The sequence below is a fragment of the Terrapene carolina genome, unplaced genomic scaffold, assembly GCF_002925995.2.
Source record: "Terrapene carolina triunguis isolate 2854851 unplaced genomic scaffold, T_m_triunguis-2.0 Scaffold210, whole genome shotgun sequence".
Taxonomy (NCBI): Eukaryota; Metazoa; Chordata; order Testudines; family Emydidae; genus Terrapene; species Terrapene triunguis.
The window spans coordinates 15,857,178-15,882,201 of NW_020664561.1; the positions used below are offsets into that span (position 1 = coordinate 15,857,178).

Below are 25,024 nucleotides of genomic sequence, written 5' to 3' on the forward strand. Positions count from 1 at the left end.
TCCATGTTACAGGGGCACATGTTTGTATTCAAGTTAGATACAGCCCTCAGATGGGCAAAGTTTAGGCACCTTGGAGAATCATAATTTTTGATGGATTATAAAGGCTAGGCAGCAGGGCTTTCATGGTAAAAAAAAATTAAGCATGGGGAATTTTCATTTCTTTCCCTACTGTCTCCTCTGTATGATGTATTGAGCAAATTATATTTAAGCAAAAAGAAAGAGTGTGCATTTCCTCACCCCCAGTTTTCCTTCCATTTAAGCCCAGATGCACTGTCTTCGGAAAGCTCTGTGCAATTCTGTGCTCTTGGACAGATCAAAGAAGGTCCAAAGTCCCTTAAAGCATCAGTTTATGTTTCTATCTGGACCACACACAGATATTGTAGAACTCCATTTATAGTTAAGTAGAATAAAAGTCATTGTATCTATGCTTTGCAGTGTGCAACGGGCAATTCCATTTACGGTCTCTTTAGAGACTTTGCTTGGAGTAAAGATGTTAAACTCACAAAGCCAGATCTTTGGCTGGCACAAAGGGGACAGAGCTGCCAGAAAAAGGCAGCTAGGAAGTCGTTGTATAGGAGAGTCCCCAGATGGCCTAAAGCTGGTGTATGATTATTATTATTATTTATTTGTATTAGCAGGTGTTCAAGGACCATGACAGGGCATGACTGAAGCATGCTGCCCCTGGCAATCCTGGGCCAACAACCACAAGTTAGAGCAGCACTGAAAAGACTTAGAGGTCAGAAAGGCAATGGAAAGACACCTGTGTCCCTTATCCCCCTCCTTAGCTGTTCCAAATCCACATCTGGCCCCTTAGATTTAGAGCTTTCTTCCTCTTCATGGGAGGAAAAATCATTGTGGTGTATAAGCAATACAAAGTAATGTGGAGCTATTATCTACAATTAACAACTTCCCTTCTATTTGTGTGTGGGACACCCAATCAAGTGCCTTTAAAGGGAGACAATTGACGTCCAATGATGGGATAAGTAAAATATGGAAGTGGTGTTTTCTAGTCTGCTTGTGGTTTTGCTTTGTGCAGTTCACAAAACTATTTTGTAGTGACAGCATGACAACAAGTATCCAGTACTTATTCATTAATTAATTAATAGCATGTAGTATGTGGTCTTCTGGAATTATGTTTCGATAATGGCAAACATGGAGCATTCATCTTCTGTTACACTGCTTAACACATAGCCTCGAGATCTAAAAAAAGACGGTGGAAAAAGTGGTTGAGATTGGGCATTTCAGTTTTTGACAGTGCTTACCAACTGGGTCTGGAAAATGCTTATCAGACAGCAAATTGTAATCTTCTTCTGAGGTCAGTACTTTGCCTCCTGCAGGAAGAATACGATATTTAGGGCTGACTCCCTTCTGGTAAGCCTGGGGGAGGAGGGACATGAGAGAGAGAGAATCAAAATAAAGATTTTAAAAATGGTAGTCTCAGCCTATAACATATCCCCAATTCATTTACATGGAACTAGTACATAGATCCTCCCTAAAGACAGCAGTTTTGGTGGGCTAAATTCAGATCTATTTCCTGAAAGCATCAAATCTGAATAATGTTTAAGTGTAAAAAGGTCAGCAAAATGTGTACAAAAATGGCCCTCTGGTACTGCTTATCTGGTATTGTGCAACTTTCAAGCTATATCTACTTAGTTTGATGGCTAAAACTAGTTTGGACATTGGCACTATTGCAGGGCCAACATTCCGGCTAAACAGAAAGCTGCATGGTGGTATATGGGAATCAACAGATAAATTGCTAGTTAAATTCCAGTTCCAGAAACACTGGTTAGGTACTACAGTGACAGACCCCTTAGAAATGTTGATAGATGGATATATATGGGGAAGACAGAAGTGTTGTGAAGATTAATTGTAAATATTTGCAAAACGTTTGATAGATGAAAAGTGCTTAATGGATGTTGCACCTGCTTATCTGAGCTCAGAATTTGATCCATTCATAATAAAACAGCATCTGCATTAGCCTAGAATCCACTCCTATTCAGATTATCGACAAGTTTGGGAATATTGAGTTCAGTAATTTTTTTTAATCTAATAGAAAGAATGAGGTGCAACAGACCCAGTCATATGTTACCAACTCCACACGGAAGCAGTAACATGCGAGAGTGAAGCTTAGAGTGACCAGATAGCAAGTGTGAAAAATTGGGACAGAGGATGGGGGGGTAACACTATATAAGACAAAGCCCGAATATCGGAACAGTCCCTATAAAATTGGGACATCTGGTCACCCTAGAGCAGCTTTACCTCTTTGCTCTCAAAGCTCTGCACTGCATAGTCGTTTCTGATCACAATATATCTCTCCTTCCATTTCTTCAGATCTTCAGCAAAATGCAACAACTCTGCTTCATACAAGATCATCCCAGATTCCACAGGGGGCTAAAAAGAAAGTGATCAGATTTGAAAGCATTTTGCACAAATACTGGCTATTCTGAAGGTTTTCCTTCTACATTTTCCAGAGGGCATATTAGCAAGGACCATTTGGGAGCTCTTTGGGCCTTCTCTTGAAATTCAGAGTAAGGATCTTCTGTTTGAATCAAGTAGATGCAACCCAGGTGATTGAATTCATATGGCTTCAGAGGGTTGGGCGCTAGTGGGCCTAATTCTCTCCAAACTTATTTCTAGATTTCTGTGGCAGAGGAGTTCTTATTAACCTTTCAGTTTTCATGGTGGTAATATTAGCAAGTTCATTAATAATCTTTTGTTTTAGATGTCAGTTCTGCAGCAGAGCTGGCCCATTGTTCCCAGGTGCTTCTCCATTACATGTTAAAAGACCATTTTATTTTGGAGACTAACTTTATGATTGAAAGAATCAATTCTATGGGCATAAAATTTTTCACGTTTCTTTCATTTATACTTTTTTGGCTTTGCTGTCCCTATTACATATATATCTTTTCGAAGGGCAATGCTTGTGTTTGAGTGCTGGTTCTTTGCCTAGCCAGCCCACATAAACAGTATAAACTATGAGGTTTCACACCTCTCAAGGCGAGGACTTGTGATTTCAGGCCAATCCTAGTGAAATGCTTAAGTTAGCACCTATCTCTCAATTATGGTCAACTTCTCTGAATTTCCTTCCCTTATCAAAACCGTATGTACATGCTTCTTTAGATTATTCCATGAATTAGTTTGACAAGTGTTGGCCTTTTCTATGGAATCCTGCAGGCATGGTTTACAGATTTGGCTAACTCTCCCACAGAAACGTCCACCATAATTAAGCTCAGATTTAGTCATGAGCAGGTCACAGGCAATAAACAAAAATTCACAGCCCCGTGACCTGGCCATGACTTGTACTATACCCCTGACTAAATTTTTGGTGTTCTGTGGAACTCCAGGGGCACAGCTGCGGCTCTGGAGGGGGGGCTCTGGGGCACCCGCTGGTGCTGGGCGGGGACCTCCGGGGCACCCGCTGGTGCTGGGGGGAGAGACTCTGGGGCACCTGCTGGTGCTGGGGGGGTGGTCTCCAGGATGCCTGTTGGTGCTGGGGGGGGGCCTCCAGAGCGCCCGCTGGTGCTGGGGGGAGGGGTCCCAGGGCACCTGATGGTGCTGGGGGGAGAGACTCCGGGGTACCCGCTGGTGCTGGGTGGGGGGAGGCAGCATGGGACCTCCACTGCTAGCAGGGGACGGCCCCACCGACCCAGGACTGCCACCGACGCTGCTGGCGGGGGGCAGCCTGGGAGCGCCATTGTTATCGGGGGTGGGGAGGAGTGCGGCTGGCCTTGGGGTCAGTCACACCTGCCAGCGGCAGAAGTCATGGAGATCACAGAAAGACATGGAATCCATGACTTCCGTGACAGACTCGCAGCCTTAACCATTGCGTATCGACTTTATCCTGAGATACCTACAAAACTTTGCAAGTGATCAGAACCCCACTATTCCTCCCCTCCACACCAAATCTGATCCCCATTGAAACGTATGTTTCATATCAGTATTTTTCTTATTCCAAAATATTCTCTTCCCCAAAAAGGTAATACAAGTTACTTCATGTCTAAACCACAAAACAGAGCCAAATTTTCAAAAGGCCTCAAACACAGCAATTGAAGTCACACTTATACACATCTTTAACATTTTTACCATGTGCGAAAAGAAAACAGTTCTGGCTGGGATGCTAACTACATCTGCACTTGCAAGTTTGTTACAGATCTATCCAATCATGCACACACCATAGCTTTAAACATACATGGCTTTTAACTGTAAAAGAGATGCACTCAAGATGTTTTGTGTCCAAATTTACAGGCCATTAAAAAGATAGCCAAAAATATAAGTAAGGAAAATGGAAATACATTATTTATTTCTTATATATATGTCACTGTTAGGATACTTTGGCCCTGATTTTCAGAGGTCCTGAGTATCTGCTGTTCTCACTGACTTTAACTGGAGTTGCGGGTGTTCAGCACTTCTGAAATTCTGCCTCTTTTGGTTACAGATGTAATCTTGAGTTTCAGAGTGCATTTTGTGTATATTTAAGATAGTTATGCTAATAAGGTCTGGCTGTTTCTGTGTTAGCAGGGCACAGCTATCAGGCAACATCATGGAACCTAGGATTCCTCCAAGATTTCCTCTTACCTTGGTTTTCAGGAATTGAGACTGGAAGTTTCGGTGCTGTTCCAGTTCATTTTGTATGTGCTTACAAAAAGCAACAGCATACTGGCGTTGGTAGTGTGGGCTGAAGTTTTTGATTACAGCCTCGGTTTTCCCTGAAACAGAACATATGAGAATAATTACATTTAATTTATATTCATTTTAGGAATAGCAGTACAAACCATATCAACATACTGTCTAACAGCAGCCAATGCTCATTGCTTCAGAGCAAGCCAGAAACCTATAATGTACTCAACTGTGTGATACTGTAAACACAATGGAAGTTTCTTCTTGATTCCAGCTGGCGAGCCATTTGTGCCCCAAATTGTTATTTTACACAATCTACTGCAAATGCTGTTCTTATTCATACACTATAACTACCTAATCTTTTTCTTAAAACTTACTAAAATGTACTTCCCTATAAGATAAGATGCTATCTTACCATTCTCATGACATAGTGTCTCAGAACAGCCGATGTACCTTAGCAGGAAGATAAGGGTTTCAAGCCAAAAAAAAAGATATACACAAGATACTGGGGGATGTTCATGTAAATTAGCCAGCTTTGTCACATGTCACAGATTGTATTCTGGCTCAGAAACCTTTCTCCAATCTCTTTAAAAAGGACACTTTCTAGGTTTGGCCATTGTGGTCTCTTCTCATAAACATGACACAGACACACTCTATGGGGAAATTTTTTTTTAACAGATGTAAGTTACTTTTGGACTCCAGATATCATCAGCACCAATACTGCTATGTTGTACTTCTATAATCTCCTATATGAGACTCTCAAAGCTCTTTACAAATAATAAATGAAAATTCAACATTCCTGTGAGGGAAGAAAATAAGATTATCCTACTTCATAGACAAGGAAACTAAAACAGAAGTTAAATGATTTGCCCAAGGTGACTCAGTGGGCAGTTGAAGAACTGGGAACCTAGCACTCCTGTCTCTCGGTCTGCATGCTAGACAACAATGCCTCTTTAGAGATACTATGAAGGCTCAGTTACAAAGATATTTATTTGAGCTGGGTAGAAGAAAGGTAACTAACTCCTTTTCGTGGAGGATTTTGATATTTTGAAATTTTGGTTTAGCTCCAATTTGGAACAAAATCCAATAATTTCAAGATTCTCCATGAAAGGAAATAGAACCCTAGTTCTGGGGTAATTCACATGGCAGGCTGCCCCAGAACCACAGACCCTAGGAGCCCTGGGGTCCCTGACTCCAAAAGCAGTCCAGCAGGTGGGTTGGCTGGCAAAGTTCCAGCTCAGAATTTTTTCAAAATCAAACCATCTCCGCAAAAAGGTTTCAATTTTGACAAATTGCCAAATTCTGACATAAAAAAACTTTAATAGGAATTTTTCTACCAGCTCTGCATTTTATAGAACAGGCCACAAGTCCATAGCAGATTGGATGTACTCTAAAGGTTTTGACATATATGTTGTTACTGGAAATGTATAACCATACAAAACATCATCCACCATCCTCTATTTTAGTCTTACTGTAGTTGGGAACAAAGTTTTTAAAAATGAATGCATTCCCCAGAATTTTTTCACTTAATTTTGATGTTTAAAATAATTCAAGATTTTTTTAAAATATAAATTGGGTGAAAAAAAATCTCTGTATTTTCCAGAGACAGAGTTAGGGACATTTTGACATTTAAAAGTGTGAGATTTAATATTTTAGCACTTGTGAGTACTTTATTTCCTTCTGCAAATGGGTCTCAGAACTCCCTATAGCTGACACTGCTGTAGGACAGAACGGCTTCTCTGCTGGGGGCTCAGGGCAAACTGCTGCTGCAAGGTGGGTGGAACTTGCAAAAGTGTTCAACACTACGGTCTGGTCTGCTCTCACTGAAGTCAATGGTAGTTCCACAGCAATGAAAGTGTAATTAAACTAGGGCATAGCACTTCTGAAAATCCCATCCACAACAATGTTTTGTTATTATAACATGATGCTTGGTATTGAGAGCTGACTTGAATATAGCAGCCATTATCCAGTGAGCCCACCTTGACTTCCTTTCTAATCCTTCATGTATTTGTGGGCCAGCAGCTCTCTAGACTCAGAAGCCCATCTGAAAGGCTTTCCAGAGTAACTGGAAGTAATTCTGTCCTATATGCCTAGATCCAGTTAATTTCTTGATTCTTGCATAGAACCTAAGGTAGTTCTTTCTCTCTCAGAGCATGTAGAGACATAAAAAACCCCAAACACTCCTGCTCTGGCAATTTTATTTTCAGCTAGTTGCAAGTCACATAAAACTTCCTGCTAATGGGGGAGCGGGGGAAGCTATGAGAAAAAGAAGTTCCATTAAGCAGGCTTTGGTGAGTCTATTCTATAAAGTGAGTATGGCACAAATGGCACCTTTTTTCTCATATCTTCTCCCTGCATGTACCGAGAGCCATATCTGCTGACTTTAAATAAAATTTTTACTCCTGTTCACCCTGCAGAACCAGCGCAGCTAAGAGTGAGCTGGATTCCATTTCTACTTGGGCATCAATAGCACTGCAGAGTAAATTCCAACTGAAGGGCTCAATTCTGCTCTCATTTTATACCTCTACAACCACACAGAAGACAGTTACAGCTCCACAACTCCACTGAAAACAACTGTGTCACAGGTGCACAATTCCTCTGCATAGAGTGAAGCTGCAGAGGTAGCCTGTGAGATCATTATTGTTGAAGATGGTCATATGAGCAGGAAAGATCCAGCTTGACTCTCAGATCCCAGGTTGACTTAAATTTTCAGATCTGTCAGTTAGACAGTCTTTTCACTAGGAACTTGAGCCTGGGTGTTCTTTGGTCCGGCAGTCTCAAAGGGCCCAGTCTTGTGGGCTCCATTGACCTCAAAGGGAGTTAAGGGCACTCAGCAACCTTGCAGGATATCCCCAATGGCTCCCAGACAAAAGATTACATAAAAGAGTTACCCCAAAGTGGTCAGTAAGACAGTTTTCAGAATCATCTATATAGAACTAAAAAGGTCTTTCACACAGGAGACCTCCAGGACAGCAGAAGGTGCTGACTGTCAAGAGTCTGCATTTTATAGGGCCCCAGACTCTACCCCTTCCCAGCATGCTTTGCAAAAAGAAGATTGACAGGCAGGCATCATTTTTCCCACTCTGTCAATGAAACATACCTGTTTTTCACTGACAAGCCTCCCAGGGCCTGCTTCATAGTCTTTTTCGTCTTAGCCTAGTTACACTGGCATGAAAGGGGAGCCCTGACCCACCTAGACTGGAGGCCTAATAAACAAATAGGGGAATAAGCCCTGCTTGTTAAAAACTTATTTTTTTCTTCTCTGAGACTCCAAACTTCCAATGTCAAGTTGCTCTGTCACACAGGGTCTAAGATACTGGACCTTAAATCCACCAGTCTGCATCTTGGACTAGTAATTTTTTCAGGGGGAGGGAGGAAAGTAAGCAGGGGTGCTGAAACAATTTGTATAGTGGGGGTGCTGAGAGCCATTGAATCAAACTGTAAATCCTGTATATGATGGAAACCACTTCAAGCTAGGGGGTGAAGCAGCACCCCCAGCACCCCTAGTTCCAGCACTTATGAAAGGGAATAAGTTCTGCCTCTAGGGAGAAAATAGTAAATCTCCCTCCAACAGGCTGTGTTTGGGAGATCTTTTCAACAGTGACTGAAGTGGCTCAGAGGTTTGGTGAATACAAAGCAGAGATGAATTAGTAGGCCAGGTACATGTGAGGTAGCCAAAGATCTAGGATTAATTCAATCATATAAAGATTATGTCATATATTTCTTCTATGTCTGTGATATGTCTGAGGCATGATATAATCAATTGCAACATTAACCAATGAGCAATTACCATATTTCTATTGTGTTTATTTCAACTTCTGCACCACCTGTTGTATGTTGTCATTATGCTAGAATAAGCTCCTCATAATAATAAAAGAGAAGAGAATATTCAAGTGTCATTCAGAATCTCAAACTAAATTAAAACTTGATCCTGCACCACTCAAATGAATGGGAGTCTTGACACCAGCTTCAGTGGGAGTAGGAGTACGCCCCTGATGTACTGTTCATGTTAACTTTTTTAGTTTGTTCATGACAAGACTGTGTTATCTGAAAATATAAATGATTGAAGTACAAGTAAAGGGTAACCCTTCCTATGAAATGATACTGTGGTATAAATACAGATCAAACCACTTTGTTTTCTCAGCATTATCAGAACACTTAAGGAACGAATTCCCCAAGTTCTTTCCCAAATTTAGTGCTTCTTTCTTCTTTTGGAGTTGTTTATATCAAGCAGAGCCAAGTTTCTCACTTGGTTTGTTTGGCTACACTGCAACACCCGCCTTTACAAATGAAATATGTTTTGAAACCTAACTCTTCTAGAATAATGTTTATCCTAACAGAATGTGATATGGAAGACTAATCAATGGAAGACTAATCAAAGCTGAATTTACAAACAAGAACAAAAGTCAGCCATGGAGGTTGAGGGATTTTCTACACAATTTGGATGACAATACTCTGCACAGATGGATGTTTTTCCTTCACTGAAGATTTACATTATGGAGAATAAACTCTGCTAAGGTTGCACAAGTCTTCAGGATTCACTTCACAAAAGAAAGCCTGCATGTGCTCTTTTGTGTTGCAAAGCCTTAAAGGCAAACAACAATATATCTTTAAGAACAAGAACAAATGCCATTGTATTAGAAACATATACTGGTGATCCCTTCGAGGCAGGGAGGGAGCTAGAATTCCCAACTAATGAAAGGTGGTTTCTTTTCTTTCTTAAATACGCTCTTTTAAATTTCTTACATCTGCAGTTTGTTATTCTCAGTGGAGCAGATTATGGGTTCTTGGAATTTTTTTTAATCCAAACCCTTCTTTTTCTTTCCATCCATCATCAGCTAATTGGTTTGGATTTCAGAATCCAACAAGAGAATAAGAACCATCAAAATCCAGGAAGTTGGAATGGAGGCTGAAGAGTTCTCCTTTGTGTTATCAAAAAGATCAGGAGTACACCTCTACCCCGATATAATGCGAACCAATATAACACGAATTCGGATATAACGTGGAAAAGCAGCGCTCCGGGGGGGGGCAGGGCTGCGCACTCTGGTGGATCAAAGCAAGTTCACTATAACGTGGTTTCACCTATAACGCGGTAAGATTTTTTGGCTCCCGAGGACAGCGTTATATCAGGGTAGAGCTGTACTTGTGGCACCTTAGAGATTAACAAATTTATTTGAGCATAAGCTTTCGTGGGCTACAGCCCACTTCATCGGATGCATAGAATGGAACACACAGAAAGAAGATATTTATCCATACAGAGAACATGAAAAGGTGGAAGTAGCCATACCAACTGTAAGAGGCCAATCAATTGAGATGAGCTATCATCAGCAGGGGGGGGGAAACTTTTGAAGTGATAATTGAGATGACCCATAGAAGGTGTGAGGATACTTAACATGGGGAAATAGATTCAATTAGCGTAATGACCCAACCATTCCCAGTCTCTGTTTAAACCTAAGTTAATTGTATTTAATTTGTATATTAATTCAAGTTCAGCAGTCTCTCTTTGGAGTCTGTTTTTGAAGTTTTTTTGTTGCAAAATTGCCACCTTCAAGTCTGTCACTGGGTGGTTAGAGAGGTTGAAGTGTTCTCCCACTGGTTTTTGAATGTTATGATTCCTGATGTCAGATTTGTGTCCATTTATTCTTTTGCGTAGAGATTGTGTTATCAGAATTCCTCCTCAAACCCAGTACACCCCATCCCCTCCATGGTGCTTTAACAAAACCGTGACACTTTGAGAACTCACTCTACATATTTCTTAATTTATTAGCTGAACACATTTTAAAAGAGCACCCTACCTCATCTTGTACACCTTATCTTCCTTTGGGGTTATGTTTTGGATATTTGCTAAAACGAGTGTCTGGGGTATATTAAGTGTGAATCGTGTGCTGGACACTCTTATGAAAATTGTGAGTAATTTGAACTAGGGTATATAGCATGTCCTTATGTCCTCAAATAATTGAAACTCATTCCCCAAGACAAATTAAATGTACATGCTTTTATTAAGATAAACAGGTTATACAGCACTTTAAATAGAGCACAGCTTGTTCTCTGAAATTCACTGCTTCCTTATTAATCTCTCTTGGGCTACCCTGGAGGCTTTCACACCATTGTTTCCCCTCTAATCTGCATATCCTAAAAAATCATAAATTGCCATAGCTAGGGCTAAATTCTGTCTCATGTTGAGTAAAAGTGTATTAGGGGTGCTAAGAGACGCAGGCAAACTTTTCCCCACAGCCACAGTTGCACTTCTGTAAGAACAGGCAGATTTTACTCTGCAGTGCTATATCAAGGCTTGGCATGCCTAGTAGCACTCCTTAGAGGTGCTGTAAGGTGGCTTGGAAGCTAAAGACACCTGCAAACAGGAACTTGGTAACACATATTGCTCCTTTCAGCACCAGCTGTAGCAGCCCCCACTGCTCTCCCATCCAGGCAGTTCTGCCTGCATTTGCCATGCACAGAAAGAAAAATTCAGAGACTCACTACACAAACACACACACATGTTTTGTAAGTAGAGCCAGAACTTGGTCTTTAGGATTTAAAGATGCTACCAAGTTTCTTTCTCTTCACTGGAGAAATCTCCAGCGTCATTAGCTTTCTTTACACACTACAGCTTTTGGGTCGGATATTCTAAAGCACCCCCCATTTAGGTCAGCTCCTAAATCACTTAGGCACTTTTGAAAATCCCTTCCTTCGTTCCTCGTATGATTCTCAGTCTGCAAAAAACTGAGAAAATGTTTACTTTAACAATGCAAATCCCAGACAAAAATACATGTCTGAAACAATGAGCACTGCATACTCTGAGTGCCACTAAAGTTATCACTGTAAAATGTTGAGAAAGAAGCAGTGACCCATGATGAAAGTATCATAACCAATAAAAGAAAATTAAGAGAAGATAACTAAACTGACAAAATAGGAATAGGAAAAATTAAAGTTAAACAATGTGTAGTATTTGCCTGCCATCAATACAGCTAGCATTGGGAATACATTTTTTAAACAATACCTAAGCTCTGAAACCACCACAGGATCCTAATGTGTTACAGATGAGGTCAAATGATGAGCTTTAATGTTACCTATACCCATGGTTTTATGTCCTCCTTCTCTTATTTCAGAGCTCGGATTTGGGGTCAAATTCTCCCTACGCCCCTGGTGAATTTAGTTCTAGGTTCAGATAAACACCCAAAAGATTGGATGCTTGCCAGAATCTCATGAGTCTTCAAAACTGGAAAAGAAATCTCATTAAAATAGGCTATGCTGCAATATTTTGGGTAATACTTGTCTCTTCCAGTTAACTAGAAATATTGCAAGAACCAGTTATTTCAACCTTTCCATTTCTGTCTATAATTTGGAAGTCCATGAAAAGAACAAATATTAGCCAAACTTTTTTGAAGGTCAGAAAAACTTTGGTTTGGGCTTGAACTTTGTATGGCTCTTATTTAAATCCAAAACTTTTAGCCCATTCTTAACACCAGCACCAAACCCTTTAGTATTTCAATAGCACTTGTTTCTCCCAGCTTAAAAGTCTCCATTTATTTATACCAATTGTTTCCCACTTCTTTACAATATTAATCAGTTTAATTACCTTTAAATTAATCACAAGGCCCTTAACAGTTCCATTCCAATCTGGACAGACTTATTGGTTTCTGAACTTCCATCCCCTTGATACTATGAGTTAAGAGCTCCTATTTCTCAGTGCACATGCTAGTGTTCAATATTAGTAAAACTCAATTCTTAACACCAATGATAAAAATCTACTTATCTATCAATGAATAACTCTTGGTGCAGCCACAACACAAAAGTATGCCTTTAATGAAGATAGTCTTCTGGCTAAAGAATGTGCCTGGGAGTTAGGGAATCTGACTTACACTGCTGGAGAGGCCCTGATTTTACACCAGTGTAAATGAGATCAGTATTTGTCCCTCTTGGCTTTAAAAAGGAATTTGGTGCTTGTGAAAGATACCAGGCCGAGAGCACTGGGCACGTGCAGAACTCCTGTATCCACAGAATTAAACATTTTATTAAGATGATGATTAAAAAAAAAAGTGAACGGTACAGAGTTTAAGCATAGAAGTTTCTGGTTATCAGGGAATAATGTACAGATTATCGAGGGGTGCAAAGTTTGGTTTTAGATCGGGTGGCATAAGGAATACATAATCTGAAATATCCCCAATTGGGGGCAAAAGGTTGATGGGTCAAAGTACAGACATTGAGATGTGAAGGTATGAAGTTCATAAAGTGGCTATGTTCGGGTGTAGAGTATAATGAGTGGATATGATGATGAGGATGGATTGACCCTCATTTGGTGAGATTTAATGTTCAAGGAGTTTATGGTTCCAGTTCATATGATCCAACGGAGGAAGTCTCTTGGTCCCTTTCTCGTACTGGGAGAACGATGTCACTCCGGCTCACGCCTCCTAGTACTGTCGGTGGCCGGTGATGTGTTCGATGTAGATGTCCCTGGACCATCGGATGGTGTCTGAGACCATGAGGCGCTGCATGAGCCGTGCGTAGCATCAACCGATCCTACAGGTCCGCAGTTCACGCTTGTTGCAGGGGTCCCCAGGCGCCCAGGGCTCCGACGATCAGGGCGTCCATCTGCACCTCGTAGCCCTTTGCTCTCAGGGTGTCGGCCAGGGGGGTGTACTTTTCCAGCTTACGAGCTCAGGCTTCGCGAAACGCTGGGCCTGTTCTCAAAGGAGACCATGATGTCGACGAGGATGATCTTTTTCTGGGCCCCATCGGTGATGATGATGTCAGGTCGTAGCTGGCTGTCAGTACCGGGGAGGGAGCAGGTCATAGAGATCTCCCCCAGGCGTGGTGCGATGGCTTTCACCAGGCAGTTCTGGATGGCGTTGTGGCGCAGCTGCCAGGCTCTGGAGTGGGGTTTGCAGCTGCACAGGACATGGGGCAGGGTCTCGTTGGAGTAGCCGCACTTCCTCCAACGCTTGTCTCGGTTCCTGTGGCGGACGGCTCTGTTGAGCGGGACACAGTTGAGCCGGGCACGGTGGATGAACCGCCAGTTGGTGAAATGGGTGAAGCCACCCCCAGCGAGGAAGTGGTTGCTGGCGTCCCACTTGCTGGTCAACTCGAAGGCTTCACCCTGGTCCGGTTTACGCTTCACGGTTTCCATGTACAGCGAGTGGATGGCGGCCTTCAGGGTCCTCTCCAGCAAGCCCCTGGTGCTCGGGATGACGATGGTGTTGTCGTCAGACCTGATCTGCGGCACCAGGACTCCCAGCTCCTGGCGCTCCTCGCACCACTCCCAGCCGCAGCCAATGTGCTTCCCCAGGCGATGCGTGGCGTTGCGAGTGCGGGACCACAGTGAAGCGATGTCGTGCCTGTCCCATCCAAATTCCCCATCCAGGGAGACGCTCAGGAAGGTGGCGATGTCTTGGCTGGAGGGGGCTCTGCCGATCCGCTTCTCTGTCGCGTCACGCAGGGTGTTCACCGCGATGTTCCGTACCGTGGCGTCGGGACATGTCAGCAGGCGGAAGGCGTGGGTGATCACTGCAACGTCGCACAGGTCTCCCATGCGGGGGATGTTGGCGCCGCCATGCCTGTGGGCGATGTAGACCAGCTCGTTGCTGGCTCTTTGGGGAAGGAACAGCCACTTCTTCACCAGCTGCCGGATGATCTTGTCTGCCTTGTTGAAGGGCACCTTCGCCACAGCGGATCCCCTTAGGGTGAACGAGATGCGTGGGATCAGGAAGGTGTTCAGGAGGTGTTCAGGGCGTTTATCTTCTGCCACGGTGCCAGCACGCAGGCGTCAAACTTGGCGACGTCCTGCAGGATCTCCTGGATGGTGTTCTCAGGTGTCTGCCGGACACGGAAACCTGTCAGCATGCCCAGGTGCTGGTATGCCTGCCCCTCTGCCAGGGGGATGACGGGCTCATCCTGGATCTGGAACCCTGTCGCCTCCACCGAGTCCCTTTTACAGCCGTAAATGTGCAGAGTTGCGCACTTCTTCGTATTGAAGCGGAGCCCCATCCAGTCGGCAGCTCGACTGGTGGCGTCTAGCATACCTTGGAGGCTCTGTGGGTCGTCCACGGTCAAGACCAGGTCGTCCGCGTAAGCCAGGATGCTCACCCTCTCACCGTGGAGGATGAAGCCATCTGGGCCGTTGGAGATCGCTCGCAGCAACGGCTCCATGGCGAGGTTAAAGATGATGGGGCTGAGGGGACAGCCCTGCTTTACTCCGCTCCAGATCGGGATCTCGGCGATCTCCCCTTCGATCGATTGGATGGTGGTGCTGCACCCCTCGTACAGCTCTCGGATCACACGAAGGAAGTTCTCTGGCATCCCAAACTCCTGGAGCGTGGCAAAGATGTGGTGGTGGGGCATGGATGGACAATAGCTGTACAAGTTCCCCCTGACTGTCATGCCAGCATGACCCAATCCTGATGTGGAGGGACCATCTCCAGGGAAGAGACACTGACACTACTTGAACTGTACTTAGGTTCACTAGGATTTTCCTGTGTTACATCTAGTGAATTCCTTAATGTAATCAGGAAACCTGTGAAAGGAGTTAATTCATAGGATATTGTCAGCTGCTTTCATAATGTCTGCCTTCTTCCAGTCCTCTGAGATAAATTCTACACTAAAAGTTGAAAGCTGTCTACTCGTGCTTTCCCATTTTCCATGGGGATTTTGCAGTGTAATATACACAAGATGTCATCTGGAAATGGTGTCTATTTAAGTCTGAGAGCCTCTGTGCTTTTTCCTAAACATTCCCTATCGCATCTACAAACAGTTCTTCCTTTTGTTATAATTAGAAACACGACCTAGTTTTAAAGTAACTATCATCTTCATTTATAAAGAGAATATTCCTGTAATACTCTAATTAACTCTAACTTACCTTTTATTATGAACAAGAGGTGGCAGAGAGAAATGGTCTAGTTCTGATCTCACTGAAGCCATCCCTATGCAGATTTGTTTCCACAGGTGGAGCTAAACCAGGGAAGCTACACTAGTGCAAACCTCCAGTAGAGACGTGTTGAACCAGTGTACAGTGGGGCTCGCCCTCAGTAAGTTGCCAGGGCAAGTCGCACTAGTGCAATCCCTGTTTTGCATTAACACATGTGTTCATGTTAGGAATTTGCAAGAGTATAGTTACATCAGAGAAAATGTCTGTAGTCCAAATCAATCTTAATGTGGGTTTTGCACTGATGTAATTCCAATCAGTCACTGCAGCGTAGAATCCATGTGAGGGAGAGTAATTTGAAATAGGTCCCAAATCATTCTCTTCATATGTCTAAACATTAAGAAATCCTTGAGACTATTAGCCAATGTGCTCTACTAGAATTGTGTGAAAATCATCTGTTTCCTGTGCAGAAACAGAATTTCTGGTGAAATATTGCCATTTATTTTAAGACTTTGACATAGAATTTGTGCTCCTCCAGAAGCAAAGCTGTTCTTTGGGTTTCATAAGCAAAGCAAAATAGTTTGGAATGTTTATGTAAATTTGACCTTTTTATGCCCCCTTTTAATGCCTCTGCTCCAGCAGGGGAGAGGGAAAGAAAATGACAGTTTCTGTTCAAGTTCTTAATTTTCCATCTAAATTTTCCATTTAACTTATTCTTATGTAATTTCTACAATTTTACTTCAATGTGAAGATATTTCATAAGAGTCTGTTTAATGGACTCATAATTTTGTGATAGGCTAAATTTTACATTGAGCTACACCCTTGTGTTATCACGGGAGTTTCAATAGGGTTGCACGGAACAGTAATCAAGGTAGAATCTGCTCCTAATGTCCTTTTCATATAACTTCCTGAGCAGTTCACATTTCACTATGAACACTAGACTAGAGAGCACAGACTGCAGCTGGGGTAAGTGACCCCTCTCTAACTCTAAGGAGGATGAAGGTCAAAAACAGGCTGTGATTTAAAAGGTAGATCTTGAAGTCGCAGATTAAGCCTGAATATGACCAAATTGACCAAATCTATGGGGCACAAAACTGGCTCACATATTTCCTAGATTAGAGTTCTTCTGGGAGCAAACTCCTAGAGTGATTCCTGGGGGCACATTCTTCTCCATCTCCCTCATGCAGGAGTCATAAGGACCATGGGGACTCTCCACTGGAGTCCACAGAGAGGATAGGCCAGTTCTTTGATCTAGTCTTAGTCATTATTAAGTTAACAGAAACTCAACAGTTCTCTTTCGTAATGTCCACTAAAACCTATGTGTGAGTGCTCTGGAGAATAGGTTCATCAGCAATCAAATCAAAACAACAAAACTCCAAATACTTTCATGTTACCTCTTCATTAAGAAGCTTGACATTCACTTGAACTTCATCCACAAGTTATTTATTCTAACTTTCATAGGTCTAGGGTGCCTGGGGTAATATATTTTAATATCATCCAAAATTAGCAGCGCCAGAAGCAAAGTCATTGGGATGGAGAGCATGCCTGCCTCACTTTTTGCACATTGGCAGTCAGTTTTGTAACAATTAGGCGGTAGCAGGCAGGAAGACATTTGGAAAGAAATTTGAGGGACACTTATTTTGTTATTGATGCCTGCATCCTCCTGCATAGTTCAGAATCATGAGCACTTTAATCAGAATGGATAGCAAACTTTACATCGCAGCAACTGGCTGATCTGGATCTCATCATAGCCAGAAATGAAAGTGATGATGAAATACGGTCAGAGGATTTTTGTTGTACTGCATCTTAGTCCAGATTAAGAGAGAGTATTGAAGCTCACTAAGAAAACTTAATGAATGAGTCTTCACAACTCATCTGGTCACACATGTGATATAAGTATTATTTCCCCTACCCCAATTTTGGGGAAACTCGTGCATACAGGTGAAATAATTTGCTCCAGGTTACAGAAAAAGTCCATGTAAGAGAGCTGGAATTAGAACTCTGGAGTTCCAGACTACTAGTCCTGACCACAGCCCACTAAACTATACATTTAAAGATACACAGGAGGTCAAATGCACTACCAGGTTCCAAACCAGGGCATATTCCAAGGGCAATTACTAGAGTCTTCCTTCCTCCTCCCTTAATACAAGCAAGACTGAAGGGGTAAGAGGGTACTGCTGGTGACTTGTCCCCTTTCCTACACATTCCACTTTTGTGAGAGATCTGGGACACCAATGTATTATGCTTCTCTGTGACCCATTCATCTCCAGTTGATTCATCTACTCCCTTAATACATGCACTCTCTCAGACATGTACCTCTTCATGTACACTGTCGCCATGTGGGTCACTCTCTTCCCACTGCATCTGTGCAGCCTTGTCCAGTGAGAGGCAGACGGGTGCCCCCCCTTGCCAGATAAGTATTACACACACACAAAGAAGGGTATAAATAGCTCTGAAAGCATAACAATAACTCTGCCTCATCTATAGCAGGAAAGAGCCAATAAACACAAGCAAAAGTATTGGCTGTACTGCCCTAGTTGTACGCACGTATGACTGGGGCATAGAGCTGAAGGCGACTATTGGAAAAATCTGAATGTTAACCCTTAGGAGACGGAATTCAAACATTAGCACAGCAGAACTGCACTTTAAAGTGACAAGTGACTGCGTAAGAGTGGCACCTTTTTACTCAGCAGATCTGCTTCTTGGGTGCATTTAGTCATTCCTGCTCATTAAAGCAGGAACAGTAAGTTTCATTACTTTTTGTTCCTTTTAGCACTGCACAGGCAAGCTGCCAGAGAGTGAGCAAGTTGGTTTGCAGAACCTTTAGTAGTGGTGATGAAATGTGTGCAGATTAACTTTCATATCCCTAGTTAAGTTTGCAAGCCTCGCACTCAAAAAACCCTCTGCTTTTTATTTATGAAATTAATTTATGACATGGAAATAATTGACAGACAATGAACAAAGAGTCTCACAACAGCATTGTCATTGAGTGTCTGTTCAGGGTAGACTAGCACTTCATGGGTTGTCCAAATTTGGCAGTTTTTATTCATGAAAAACATCCCTTTCTCTTAAACCCAATGTGTTTATTACAAGTGTAAAAGAGGTAGTCTGTCTTGAAAGTTTTTGAAATGTATGTTCTTTATTGGTAACGGGTTTAGAATAAAAATGTTCTGCTTGTAAACAACTAATCAAGGTCAAATTCTACAGGCCTGGGGTCTGAGAATCTTTTGTTTATATACGGTATTTCCAAGCATCAGCAAACTTTTAGATTAAAAAAAGACCAATAAATTAATCCAGTCCAACTCCTGGGGAACAACAGTGGATTATGCTTGCTCTACAATATAGTAGTGGCTTACTCTAATTGAAAGTGAACAGGCTGTCAGGCTCATTACTGCCAAGTTGTACCAAATACTAAAAACATTGTAAAGAGATGTTGATATCAAGTTCTAGAAATGCAAGCCAACACTGCAACAGCCCTTAAATTATGTGTCCTCTCTCCTCCCCTTTAATGATGAAACTGCAAGCAGATGTCACTTTTCTGCACCAATATCCATGAGATAGTAGAATGAAGCAGAATGAATCAAAAATCTTCCACATCAGTGATTTGATATTAATAGAAATAGTCATCTTCACAGAACAGTGATGCAGGATTTGACACCATAACACCTCTTAGGCCTGATTCTCATTTACACTCAGACTGCTTTCCAAGTGACCTTCAAGTGGGCACAGATTATATTTACGCTCACTTTAAAACTGTTTTACACTTGCCAGACAACCTCTGCTTCATCTGGACACTAGCTTTCCATTAATGCAGTGTTGCTGTTTTTCAAACATAACAGCAGGAGGCACTCAGAAGACTGATATAATGTCTACTTAAGTGGACAACATTTAACCCAAATAGCCATCTCACCACAGGTAGTATTCCAATGCTGCAAGACCCTATACCACTGGCACATCTATCAGTTGGTCTCCACTCTCCAGGACCATTCTTCTTCCTTAGCTTGTGCTTCTTCCATTGGTCCAGAGCTTAGGTCTGATCTATACTAGGAATTTTTACATCAGTATAGCTACGTTTCTCGGAGTGTGAAAGATATACCAGCCTATTCCCCTCACCCCGCCTCCCATGTAAACTGCACTAGGTCGATGGGGATTAGCTACGCCAATGGGAAAATCCTTCCTCTCAGAGTACGTAGTGTCTACTCTGAAGCACTACAGCAGCACAGCTGTGCCGCTGTAGTGTTTAAGTGTAGACACCCTTACTCTTGTTACCCTTCAGGACAATAAGGTTGAGTAAATAGAATGGCCTAGGTGGGATGATCATGAGGAATGTACAGAGCTTCATTCTGAGGTGGGAGTTTATCCATATGGCATTTGTCAATAAACTGGTTTGGTTTATATTTTTTGTACCTGCATTCAGGGTGCTTGTAAATCTCAAAATAAATGCTTCCCAACCTAAGTTCCCAGGAAGGTAGGTGGAAACTGAGAATCTGGGGTGGTGGGCCTAAATAGGAAGTATGTAAGAGTCTTTAAATTGCTACACAGGGATTCCTACTGAATGGGCATCTCAGAAAAAGAGCAGGACGAAAAGCCTGATTGAGATGAAAAGTTGGAACAAAGAGCAAGGTACACCCAATTAATCTCAATCACAACAGAAGAGTGGTGAAGCAATACAGAATAAACTGAAGAAGTAACTCTCTCAAAGATTCCCTAGAATTCAATCTCCCACTTCAGTTTGTGCTTGCTTGAGAGGTTGCAAAAGAAAGCCTTTTGTGACTTATGGTTGCTTATACTGCCCTTGTGTTTGTCTCACTTCTTTCTTGGTAATCTTAATTTTCTAAATCAAGTCTCTGACTATATCATTCCAGGAAACTCTAATAACCCAAACCACAATAAGTCACCTTCATGCTGGAAGCTTTATTCACAAGCATAAAAAAAAGATAGGCAGTTCCAGTGTATTTAAAATGTTTTTCAAACTATGATTAGTTATCTGGGAAACAGAGAAGCATCCTGGAATAAGAAAAGATGTAAGTGGGGATTTTAATGTTCAAAAGTTCCAATTTCTTCTATGTACCAGTGTTGAGGAGGTGGCATGGCAAGAACAGGTTAGAAATATGTACTCCAAGCAGATGTGGTGAACAATCTAGGCTTTAAAATTGTAAACATGTAACCCTTTGAATAAAAATCAAGAACTTTATTTCTCACTCTTCTCCATATTTTAAAGGGAAACTAATTACCGGTAGTTTAAAATCATATTTTAAAAATCTTCACCTGTATAAATAATTTAAAAAGTTAAATATTTAAATATAATTTACTTTTCAGTGTGTGTCTATACATACACACACACACATACACTTAAGTTTAGTCCATTTTCATTGTCCAATTTGTTTCACTTTGATTTGTAGTCAGTTTCCAGTTATTTTCACTTTCAGGTTTTCATGAATTTCATTACAATAATATTGGAATACCTGAGTAAAAACACCAGAGGATAATATTTACCTGTTTCTACTGGAATTGGGGGGGAGGGGAGGCAGAAAAGGGGGAAGTCATGAAAAAACTTCTATTGATACAAGAGTTTGTAAAACCTTGATTTTCCAAAACCTAAATTTTGGGTTTAAAATTAAGGTGCCCATTTAATTATACTTTTTAATTTTATTGTTTCAAAGCCCTGTGACAAAATGTGATTACATTTTAACACCACATCACTACATTGTATTGGAGCACTATATCACAGGACAACAATGTAATGTCATAACATTCCCATGTTATAACATTTCACGAGCCTGGGGAGTCATTTTGCAGAGTTGCCCTGATAAAATTGGGATGATCCTGGTAATAGCAAGACAGGTGGCAACAGTGTACCTGGTACCTGAAATTCTGAAAAGTATAGGAACACAATAGTGTGAACTATAGATAGTAACAGCCATAACTTTGAATCTCCTTGTTTTGTCTTTTTGTATAACAACTGCAAGTTCAGTTTGTCTCTAGTGATAAGATACTTCAATCATCATGTCACATTTCTATACATCCATATAATTAATGCATAGTATGGTGACTGCTGTGGCCTAGTGGACTCACATTGGAACTTACAATGTGTGACCTTGTCCAGACCAAATAGTGTCTCTGGTTGTCATTTACCTGATCTGAACCAATTCTCCATTCCTATGTTTACAAAAACAAGGGTAATATGTTTATCCACCTTTGTAAAACCCTGAGAGATCAATGGATAGAAAGTGCTCTGTTTATTCAAAATATCATGTTTATAATTAAAAAATATTTGGAAGTAGGCACTAGTCAATCTATTTTAGGAGCAAATCCTCCCGTGCCTCTCCATAGGAATGTACCCTCCGTTAGGCAGAGAACTGATCCAGTTCTGGTAGGGGTTTGATGTTGGAAAGAGAAAGGAGGAAGTCTGAGTGTCAACTGTGCTGCGAGGGAGCTCCTTCTACACTACTATAGGAGGGCAGCAACTGGTGATTAAAAAGGTGTGTACAGTGGACCTATCATTATGCAAATGAACTCACCAACCCCTTTGTGGAAGTGAAGGCACAGCTACTACAATGGCTACTTGTTTGTGGATTGTTTGGGATGATCCTGGTAATAGCAAGACAGGTGGCAACAGTGTACCTGCATACTGCAAAGGAAACATACTTCTCCTTGATGAATATGTACAGACAGCAACAAATAAAGTTGTAAAAAACAAGTTAAATAAGATATAAGAGAAATACTAATTATTTATATTAGCACAATACCTAGGAGTCCTAATATGCATTCCTGACCTCCCGGTTTTAGCTGGAGGACATAGAAGACAGGAAAGCTGGACCCTGATTCAAAGCCCATTGAAGTGAATGGAAATTCAAGTCTGAAGGGCTTTGGATAGGATCACTGGAAGGGAAACCCCATCAACTCTTAATTAAATGTGAGATGGGAATAGAATCTCCCCTCTCAAAACCTAGTTTTAAATGGTCTGACTAAATATTCCCTCCCCACTCATGAATGATTCTGGGGAGGGTCCCAGAGCTCGGACTGCAGCGTGAGCCTGGAAGTCTACACAGCAATGAAACAGCCCCACAGCCCAAGCCCTGCAAGCCTGTTGGCTAGAATGGGCCAGCTGCAGGTTTTTCTTTGCTGTGTAAACATACCCCCAGTTGCCTTCAGAAACTGGAAGGCCAAGAGATGACTTTTTGGTCCCTCTGACACACACCCCCCATCCCTCCATGTGCCAAGCTCAGAATCAGGGTCTTAGTGTTTCTGCCTTAAAAAACCCAAGCAGGATTATTTTTTAAATCAAATCACCAAAAAGCAAACATACATTTTTTTTAATTTTTTTTTGCTTTGCACTTCACCTTTAAACATTCTACACAAAGATAACAGGGACTATTAAAGCCAATTAACCACTCCCCCTATACTTGGCAGGCTTTGCTTCACTGATTCCTTCTGGGTCAGAGAGAACCTGTTGTATAAAAGCTAGTATGAAGTGTTCAAATTTAGAATTAATACCATACTCCACAATTATATCCTGGAAGCAGTTAGATTTGTATTTCAAAAAAGTTCTGCAATTACAAGAGTGAAGATTAAAAGGACACTTCCTTACTCAGCAAATCTGCTGCTTGAGTCATTTATGTTTGTTTTATGGGGGAAAACACAAGGATTTTACACCTTGGCCCTGCAAAGTCAACATGGATACAGGATGGCCGAGTGAGCTCACACCTATTCTGCCTCATGCATAATCTGTAAAACTGTCAGTTATGATTGTAGAATCTCTATTACAAATCACAGTGAAAGTGGTAGAAAGAACCACCTAGATTTTTCTAATCCCAGGTTGAGTTTGCAGGGATGACAGTTAGAAAAATCAACTTTTAATTAAGAGAGTGAATTTGATGACAGTCACTGAGGAAAAAACTATAAATATGGGGCATATTGTCATTTTGTAGTCACTTATTTTACTACAATTGCACTTTAATAATTAGGTTCTCCTTGCCATAACAAGAAAAGCATTTCTTCTGGGGAAGATCATGGTTTTCCCCAAACTTGAATTGTTTTTAACTTTAATTAGCAGGACTGTCAGAACTAAGTAATATTCGAGTGAGATTCCTGTACAGCATGCAACTATAGTTTAACTATGAAATAAAGGTGTTGACATCAAATATCACTAGGCTGGGGTTTTGAAATCCTCTTTGTCCTCCATGGGGCTGATTTCATCATATCCTTGTTTATATGAGGAGAAAGGAGTTTCAGAGAGCTACTGTATCCACTCAAAAGACCTTGACAATCAGCCAACTCCTCTACATTATTTCTATCTCCCTGGGATGTGCTTCACTTTCTCTCTCAAGGGTTCATCAAGGCTTCATTGAGAAGACCATAGGTACTGCTTGTTATTGCTTTGTCATTCTAATGAGAAGATGATGTCCTTGGTTACCCATTGTATTTCTTAATCACTGCATATGTTTTAAGAATTTCCCAGTCCAACCAAATGCTGCTGTCTCAATACTTCAATGTTACTTCCTTTTCTAAAATAGCTTGCCTCGTTTCCTGTTTATTAATCTTCCACATTTACCATGATAAGTCCTGGTAACAAGTACCACATTTATTTAATTTATTTATTTTAAACAACTTTTCCATTGTGTTTGGAGTAAAAGTTGGGAGGGTACCTAGTGAAACAACAACTGACTTTACTAGGGTTACCATTCATCCGGATTTTCCCGGACATGTCCGGCTTTTTGGATTAAAAATAGCATCCAGGGGGAATTTGTAAACAGCTACAAATGTCCGGGATTTCCCCCCCATGCAGAGCGCAGCAGGGCTGCAGGAAATTCAGCCGCTCGCATGGGGCTCCCGCAGCCAGAGTCCTTCCCCCGCAGCTTCAGATCAGCTGCCAGAGTCCAGCCCGGCCAATGTAGAGCTACTCCCCTTCCCTCCCTCCCTGCATTCTCAGATCGCCGGCCGGCCGGGCCATTCGCATCGGGCCTCAGCAGCTCCTCCTCCTCCCCCACTTCTCCTCCTCCCCTGCTCCTCCTCCCCTGCTGCCCAGCGCCCCACTCCGGCAGCACTGTGCGGGGGCAGGGACCTGGTTGTGTGTTGCGCTGGGGAGTGCAGCCACGTGTCGGGCTTCGCACAGAGCCCGACATGCTGTTCTGAGCGGCAGGGTAAGGGAGCCCGGGGGCTGGAGAAGGGGCAGGGGGTTTCTGGAGGGGGCAGTCAAGGGACAGAGAGTAGGGGGGATTGGATGGGTCACGGGTTCTGGGGGGGGCTGTTGGGATGGGGGTGTGGAGAGGGGTCGAGGCAGGCAGGGAGCAGAGGGGGTTGGATGGGTTGGGAGTTCTGGGGGTCCTGTCAGGGGGCGGGGAGCGGTTGGATAGGGCGTGGGAGTCCCGGGGGTCTGTCTGGGGGAGGGGGTGTGGATATGGGGCAGGGGTGTGGAGAGGGGTCGAGGCAGGCAGGGATCAGAGGGGGTTGGATGGGTCGGGAGTTCTGGGGGTCCTGTCAGGGGGCGGGGAGCAGTTGGATAGGGCGTGGAAGTCCTGGGGGTCTGTCTGGGGGCGGGGGTGTGAA

The 25,024-nt window shown here is 42.4% G+C and overlaps 1 protein-coding gene across 1 annotated transcript in view; it reads right to left on the reverse strand.

Moving 5' to 3' along the window:
- The window catches only part of LOC113407261 (protein Niban-like), a 113,490-nt gene that overhangs the window by 53,110 nt on the left and 35,356 nt on the right, over positions 1–25,024 (reverse strand). The window contains exons 2-4 of the mRNA XM_026655567.1: positions 4,576–4,706; positions 2,260–2,391; positions 1,263–1,377 (exon numbers count right to left, since the gene is read on the reverse strand). Of these exons, the coding sequence (XP_026511352.1) occupies positions 1,263–1,377; positions 2,260–2,391; positions 4,576–4,706 (378 nt within the window). The remainder of the gene's footprint in view (positions 1–1,262; positions 1,378–2,259; positions 2,392–4,575; positions 4,707–25,024) is intronic.